The following is an 8,727-nucleotide window of genomic DNA, read 5'->3' on the forward strand; positions in this document are numbered from 1 at the left end:
GTGATTGTCACCTTTAGATTAGCTGTGTTTTGTATAGATTATTTGGTTAGTTGTACCACTTTTAAAGTGAGGTTTTGTTTCGTTCTTTATATTATTTATTTTCCCTGTATGTCATTAGACTCCTTTTTTAGAGTCCTCCTTTTGTTGGGTTATCAACCTGTGCCCTTTTGGCCCTTTTGTTTGTTCAGGCTGCACGCCTTCCCTTTTGTTTGTTCAGGCTGCACACCTTCCCTTTTGTTTCTTCCTGTTCTGTAATAAAACCACTTATAATTATTACCAATTACATACTGGTGTGTGTGTTGCATTCCTCTTCCCCTAGTTGGGACGTAACAGAGATCCTTGTTTGTCTTGACTGTGTTCACTGGGAAGAGTTCTGTTTGAACATTAGCCTTGAAATAAAGGTATTTTCTGTTTAACTCTGTATTTGGGTCCTGCCTGCTTCACTCAACCCTGACAAAATCATCTTTAAGTCAGAATTCAGTTTTTTTTTCTCAGAATCAAAGTGTTTTTTTAACTTTCAGTCACATCCCAAAACATTGTCCTAATGTGTCCCTAATCCTCTTCCGTACTTTTTCACTTTTTCCCTTCATCATTAACTGGCGAGTCCATCATGTATGTTGTGAATGTGGAAATCAGGCTCTTGCACATGGGGTGGTATTTCTCAATAATGGAGTGTGATAAAAAAAAAGTATAAATCTGTCCAGAAGGGTTGCGAGCGTCCCTGAGCCCTCATGAGCTCACAGCTTTTAAGTCATGCGTCGAACTATGGGCGACAGTTAGGTGTTAGATAACAGAGGGCGTGGTGTAGACATATAAAGACTTAATGAGAAGTGAATAGGAGCGGTATCCGTCCGTACATAACACACCTGATAAACAGAGGGGCAGGTAGTTTTCCTGTTAACGTCAGAGAAGAGCTTTGAACAAGAAGCTCCCCCTCTGCATTTTGACCCAGAACACAAAGCTGAACCGCAGGGAGACGAATCGTGTCTTAAGATCATCATCAAGGGTGTGGTATTTACCTGGTAAAGATAATATTTGATGAATTATGGATAAATGTCGGTGACTCTTGGGTAAGTTACCTTTGTATGTCAATTTAATTACGTTTTCCTGTGTGCATAATTGGTCTGGTCAACAATGTCTTTCTTAGTCTGAATTCAGTTTAAAGGTGTTTCCATACTATGAGTGATATTTTCGAACATTGACAAGAATTTTTGTCTAATTGTTGGATGCTATATGTTTTTATTTACACTGGCAATTCCCGGAAAACGCAACATAACTAGCACTGTATTTTCTAACTAAACTCTTCCAGAGAATAGGGGAATAAAAAATATATATAAAATCTAAATGTTACCAAATTTGTAAGTATATTTTATTTTGGCAAACTTCTTGAATGGCTAGTTGTGTTAATATTCAATAGCTTGTACTTTTAGATCTTATATTGTAAAATATCATTTTGGAATCAACACCAATATTAAGCTACCCTATCACCTCCACTATCTCGAAAGTTAAAAGAAAAGCACTGCCATACCTAGATGGGCGAATTTGAACCAATGAGATTCAATGAGAATTGTTTCAATAAGTAAAATACTTCCTCTTCTTTTCTCAGGTGCCGTTTCATTCATGAGACATCAGCTGCTGCCACGTTCTTTCACAAGAGAGATCACCTTACACTGAGCCTTGACCCCAGCGTTTTTCAACAATGCGGTATTTCACATCTTTAAAATAAAAACAAACAAAATAAATACTACTTTATTGTTTAAACTACGGTGCCACACACTTCTGCATTTTAAGAATCAGAGATTTCTGTGTAATCTGACTGATCTGACATATTTGGCTCTTTTTTCGCAGACATCTTCAGAGGATGAGGAGTGTTTTCAAATGTGTGGTCTTTGTTCCCATCACACTCTGTGCTATCTACTTGTTATCTCCATCTGTAAGGTGAGTCTGTGATACATTTACGGAACACTACATACAAGAACAATTACTGTAAGCCTAAATGCTAACATTACTTAATGAACACGTGTTTTTATTTTTTGTTTTAGACTTTTAATAGGCTTCATACCTATGGAGAAATGCCATTCGGAAAGTGAAACAAATCTGGACAGCAGTGTGGATGCCAGTCTCAATCTCCAGTAAGACCAGAAGACCGTTTACAATTTGGCTGAACAGATAGTCCTGAGACCAGTGGCGGCGCCAGAGTATTTTTGTTGGGTAATCTATGGTAGGGCTAACCCATACAGTGGTGGGGCTCAAGTCAGTAATATAAATTACATTCTTTCACACACACATACCGGTATTGGGCCGAGGGCGACACCGTACTTCCGGTATCTGCCATTTCACGCGAGGTGCAAGCAGAATATCATAGTCTATTGCCTTAATCAATATCTAGTCACCTCTAAAATACCACATATATGCAATGGCCTGATAATATTATTGTGACAAGTGGGGTATTCACCTGGTGTTTCCAGAAGATAGACGTAGATGCAGCCAAAATCGACGAAGGCCACTTTCGAGGGTCGTTTTTCCATACATCTGCAGGCAGTCTGTAAGAGCAATCCGACAACCCACACAGCTCTAGTTTACGCTGGTAACGACCTAGAGCACACCCCTCAAGTCCAGAGATGTAATCCGAAGACATGCAGCGATTTCTTCGGTCGTTAATTCAGAAAAAACATCTAGTGCGCTCTGCCTGGCTACGTTAGCTAGCTGTTTATATTTGCACCTCCAGGATATTTGCACCTCCAGGAAAATGGCGTATTTATATATATATATGGCGCGCATTGCATTGTGGGTAGCTCGTGACGTCACTGTGTGTGAAAGAATACACGCTATATCGCACCCCTTGACAGTGAAACGCCAAGCGTGAGGCTTTTATTAGCTTGTATTGGTCTCCTTTTATCAGCTAAATTACATCGAGAGCAACAGGTGTGAGTTAAACAATACAATAGCCTATTCTGCTAATTCCACGTTGTTACAACATGCTACGCAGCGGCAGAAACAAGAAAAGGTGGTATATAGAATTGACACGGAGAGAGAGAGGGAGAGAGAGAGGGAGAGTGAGGGAGAGATACAGAGAGAGAGAGACACAGACACAGGTAAACAGAGAGAGACTGACACAGCACACAACAGGTGGCCTATATCTCTATTGTCAAACAAAACACTTTTTCAAATGACCCATTATTACATTATTACAAAATATATTCAAAACTCATGTCACCACTAGGGGGAGCTATAGCTCCCCCTGCTCCCCTCCAGTTCGCACCCTGCCTGTGTCTCTATTGTCATACAAAACACTTTTTCAAATGACCCATTATTACAAAATATATTCAAAACTCACGATTCACTCTTCAGGTGGGTCGTGTGACTCTGGCACCTGTTCGACTTGTACCTCAATGCGAGGGCGTTTAAGAACAAATCTATCCATCCGAAATATACAATTTATCCTAGAAGTTCTGCTGTCTGTCTGAAATTTACTCGGCGGGAGTTTGGGGACTTTTCACTGTGAACGTGACGAATCAGTAATGCATGACGCAGCAGACCCAACGTTTCGTTGCTCTGATTGGCTGTAGGTCTATTCAAATTGCATTCGGAGGCATTTTGATCTGACCTCGGCCGCGCTGATATTATAACGCGAGAGAATTTCAACACCTTTAGTGTATAAAACTCCCCCACTACTTAGACTATTCCTTGCACCCCTCTTCTAGCATAAGCCCAAATGGTCTCAACCATATTGCGTCAGTAACGTGCACTTTTTGTTACAGCAGGATCAGTTTGTGATCTACCGGTCGTGTCCACAACGGACAGTAAGTAGGCATGTTGAGATATTTGCAATCCGTGTTCTGAACATGCTTACTTTAACATCATTTTTCATGGTCGGGCCAAGGTAGGGCTAAGCGATTTCTTGGTATGGCTATAAGCTACCCCAGCCATACCCTGGCGCCGCCACTGCCTGAGACCAACACAGACATGTATCTATCATGTTGAGAAGCCGCAGGTTTCATCTGATTGGACATAAAGCAGCAACAACAAATAAGTGGTGTTTTTTTTATTTCACCTTTTTGAATAATTCCTAAGAAGAAGGTGTATTTATAAATAAATGTTGGCTGAATTAATGGAGCCACATGAAACTACTTGTGCTTAATCCATACCAGAAGGGTAGCTATTTTATACGTTTAACCTGAAATTGCAGTTACATTTTTGGTGCAACAGAATTTAACTGAATCTAAGTTGAGTGTAAATATAAAATAATACTACTAAAAATATTTAGATGCATATGACGTGTTTAAGTTACACATTTCCTGTAGTAAGCTTCAGGTTGGTAAAGAAGAGTATTATAAAAGGGAATTCAGTCTAAAAAAATATATTTGTTTTATATTTCAGGTCCAGACCTGATGTGCAAACCTGTACATATTGGAAAGCTGCCATCATCTGGGAAGGGATGTTTGACCCCCGCCTCTACGACGAGATGCACAAGATGAAAGGATCCTCTGTGGCTCTAACAGTCTTTGCTGTGGGCAGGTTGGTTTCACATGAATAAAGTAATAACTCTAACGATAAAAAAAAAGAAAAGAAAAAAAAAAGTTGGCTGCACCTTCTGTTAAAGCAGACAGGGGTATAACAAACTGCAAAAAACCCAGTGCTTATAGTTACTATAGCTAAAATATATGTTTTACTGTACTCATAAACATGTGAAGTGGACATGCTAAATCTAGTGTTAAAATGAATTGTAGTGCAGTTACAGATAAAATCATAGGCTACTGTTTGATTGGTCGGTTCTGGTCACCAGATCAGATACCACTGCCCCAGCACATTGCAGCAACCCGTTTTTACTTGCAGCAGCAGACTAAAGAAGATCTGCAACATTTTGTTACACAAATCAATGGACCTCAGTTTCCTCTGGAGGTAGAGTGATAAGAGTCGAACAGAAAAGTGACTTGTTTTCTTTTCCTCAAAAGATACCTTGATGCTTACCTACACACATTCCTGAACTCAGCCGAGCAACACTTTATGGTGGGTTTGCCCGTGACCTACTACGTGTTTACGGACATGCCAGAGAAGGTGCCTAACATCAAGTTGTCTCCTCTGAGAAGCATGAAGGTGATCAAAGTGGAGAAGAACTCCAGGTGGCAGGACGTCTCTATGATGCGAATGAAGAGCATATCAGATGTGATAGAGTCTGATATTTGCCACCACTGCACGCACGTCTTCTGCTTTGATGTGGATCAGGTATTTACCGGGAGATTTGGATCAGAGGCTCTTGGGGATTCAGTGGCTCTGCTCCACGCCCACTACTACCGCCTTCCAAAGCATTTGTACACCTACGACCGCAACCCAAACTCCAAGGCGTACATGGAAACTGGGGATTTTTACTACCACGCTGCCGTCTTCGGAGGCTCGTGGAAGAATGTGAAAGCGTTGACCGAGGCCTGCTATCAGGGCATCATGGAGGACAAACAGAACAATGTGGAGGCTCTGTGGCACGATGAGAGCCATCTGAACAAGTACATGCTGCTCCACAAACCCAGCAAGGTTCTCTCTCCAGAGTACTGCTGGGATACCAGCATCGGTTTCAGGCGCGACATACAAGTCACCCGATTACTGTGGGCACCAAAATATTATGACACACTTCGCACACCTTAAAAACTTGACAAATGCTAACACATGTAATGTCTCAGGTTCTCGTGCTCCCTGGCTCATTTTATTCTCTCAGGAATGACTTTGCAGATCTGAAAGTATTTTCATAATGGAGTGGCAACTTCTTATATAAATACACGCTTTTCTTTTACCCGGATATCAAATGTTTTTGTTGCAAACATATTTATCCCGTGACTGCAGTGGCTCCCTGCCATTTCTCAAAGATGTGTTGGAGGAATGGACATTTAATATCATCGTATCAGTTTCTGAGGAAAGCTTAAAGGGAGAACCCAGTATGCTGTACTCTGCTAAGCTATAGAAGAAAAGCATTTGAATAGAATTTGATGTAGTTGCATTGACAAATCATTAGAGCTCGATAAATATTGAAAGTACATTTTTTTGTTTACTTGTTGTCATTAATGTCGTATTGTTGTTCTTTCAGTCTGATATTCATTATGAAATAGCACTTCAGTTTAACCCAGATGAGCTTTGAATGAGCTGGTGTGACTCCTGATGCCTGAACTCTATACATGTGTACTATTAGAGTAAGATGCTTGTTAGGGTGGTCCTTAGTGCCATGTACATTTTCAAATTCATTTATTTTAAGCTCCAACCACCGGAATTCGTTATGATAGTCAAGAAAACTCTCCTGGTGCATTGTATTCAAATTCCAACAGCATTTACCCCTCCCTCATCAACCTGGAAGTTTAGCCTCAGTAGGGTGGTCCTTAAAATTGAAAGTGGGAAAGTCTAAGCTCCAACCCCCAGAATTCATTCTATTATGGCACATTTCCACTGCAACGGAGTAGCCCCGTTTAAGCGTCCCTAAGCGTCCTCGCTCAGGCCTCGGGCTGCCTCGCTGGCCGTCCGAGGCTGTGGCGCATTTCCATTACAGTTTAGGACCTGGGGTAGCTGCGCAGTGTAGGCAGGGCGATTGGCTTTGTTGTTCCGTCGAGCTCCCGCTGGATTGTATCATCCCCAATGAGATGTAGGAACATCGTCACCTCCGCGGTCGACCACGGTGTGCTTTTCTTTGACGTTGCCATTTTTGTAGCTCCTCCGTTTACAAAAATGCTGTGTATAAAAATGCTGCAAGCTTGCTTCTAGATATATATGCGACGCTAGGGATGATCTCGCGTGCGATCTTGTGACGATTCTCTCTGACCAATCAGCAGTCGAGAGTGTTGACGTCACTAGTTCAGCCCTGGCCTGATTGAACCACGATTTTATGGGGCCGGAAAAAGAGGGAAAAAGTACCCGCTAGCCGGTGCTACGCTATATGGAAAGGCCACCAAAAACTGGCCTGGCCGCTTGAGGACGATTAAGGATGCTTAAACGGGGCTACCCGCTGCAGTGGAAATGCGCCATTAGTCAAGAGAACTCTCCTGGTGAATTTTTCTTCTCAATCTGACAACATGTACCCCTCCCTCATCGAGCTGGGCTGCCACACCAGCAGCCACGGTGCTACAACTGAGGCTAAACTTCAAGGTTGATGAGGGAGGGGTACACTTTACGAATACAGTTCTTGGATATGTCGAGATACTTAAAAACAAATAAAGCACAGCTATGTAAGATGCATTTGAAAGAAGAAATTCGAATTTCCTCGGTCACATCAACAGAACTAAATTATTCACATTTCTATAAAACAAAGTAAAAAAACACAGAAAGATCTGACAGGAAAATTAAAGTTGTTTTGATGCTGAGCTCTAACCAACATATCGGTATCTTGGCCTTGTCATCTTGATCGAGGCAACAAAGAAACAGGATTTATCAAAATGGTGAGGTAAATTAAATGAACTTTTAATATTTACACCATTTTGTATTATTGCACTTCATTTATTTAAAGGTGGGGTAGGTACGTTTGAGAAACCGGCTCGAGATACACTTGTTGTTATATTCCATGGAATGCTCTTAACATCCCGATAGCAATGAATATCTGAAGTGCTTTGAGAACAAATCCATAAAAAAATGTCATCTGTGGAAGCCGTGGCTCTGTACGACCAATCATCTGAGCCGGCCCGGCTAAAGTAACTGGATGGCCTACCTGCCTGTCAGCCTTCCATCTGTGCACAAACTTATCTCGTGCCCTCATTGGTCATGTGCGCGTTTGTGTGTGTTGGAGGGGCTCTGTAAGGAAGTGGCAGATTTTCTCCAGTCGTGTATTTTCAAATTCTTGCAATCTCGAGCCGGTTTCTCAAACTTAGATACCCGACCTTTAATGTTGAGAAAAATCTGGTCCAAATGTTGATACACTGTGTATCACTGTGTATTTCATGAAAATTCAGCAACGAAACTGAATGAAAACTTCACACATATACCTGATTAAAAAGAGTATTGTTTGTGTGCAGCTTTCGTATTAAGGAACAATTAATTTAACGTGTATAGTACTGACTTTTCACATGATGAATAGCAGATGAAAAGCAGCAAAAATTATTACTGATACACTGTTATATCTGAAAATGGTATTTCCCTTTCACATGGTGATAGCAGACGACCACTAAAGGTGCTATAAAATGACTGTAACTGTCATATAACCTTGAGCTTTCACACCTACGCAAAAACACAACATCTCCATCCTCTAGAAACAGCGTTGCACTATTTGCAGATGACCCAAAAAGAGACGTCTGATGTTGATGTGCACGACAAACTCTCTCCGTTCTTGAACAACACAGCACATGAAGGATGTGAAGGATGTCAGTCAGCACCAATGTAGAGTTCAAAGTGGTAGGCTCCTCTCACTGGTGAAAAACCTGTGGGACATTTTTTGTTAGTGCAGGTAACTTGAGATGTGTTTGTTGATCATGTATTTGAATTGTGCATAGCCAAAAATGTTAGATTTCTGTGACTTAGAGTGTGGAGATTTGAGTACCTGTGTTTGTGTTGTAGGCATTCCCAATGTTTGAGAAGACGTATCTGAAGACCAGATTAGTTTCAGTATTAAATGGTCCGATAGTTCCCGAGCCTGAAGCCAACAGAGAGGCTGAGAAAGCCACCTGTTTGACTGAGAGAGAGATAGAGAGGGATTTTATTGTAGCAATCATGTGTGCTTTATCTGATCTTCACAACAACCTACATTTTCCTAAATGATATCAA

The 8,727-nt window shown here is 41.3% G+C and overlaps 1 protein-coding gene across 1 annotated transcript; it reads left to right on the top strand.

The window, feature by feature from the left end:
• The first annotated feature begins 1,612 nt into the window (after positions 1–1,612).
• Positions 1,613–5,706, top strand: LOC117450579 (N-acetyllactosaminide alpha-1,3-galactosyltransferase-like). Its single transcript, XM_034088414.2, has 5 exons — positions 1,613–1,704; positions 1,849–1,938; positions 2,043–2,132; positions 4,381–4,518; positions 4,956–5,706. The coding sequence occupies exons 1-5, from the start codon at positions 1,700–1,702 to the stop codon at positions 5,638–5,640; spliced, it is 1,008 nt and encodes a 335-aa protein (XP_033944305.1). The 5' UTR covers positions 1,613–1,699; the 3' UTR covers positions 5,641–5,706.
• The last annotated feature ends 3,021 nt before the right edge of the window (positions 5,707–8,727 follow it).

This window comes from Pseudochaenichthys georgianus, chromosome 1 (genome assembly GCF_902827115.2).
Source record: "Pseudochaenichthys georgianus chromosome 1, fPseGeo1.2, whole genome shotgun sequence".
NCBI classification, from domain to species: Eukaryota; Metazoa; Chordata; class Actinopteri; order Perciformes; family Channichthyidae; genus Pseudochaenichthys; species Pseudochaenichthys georgianus.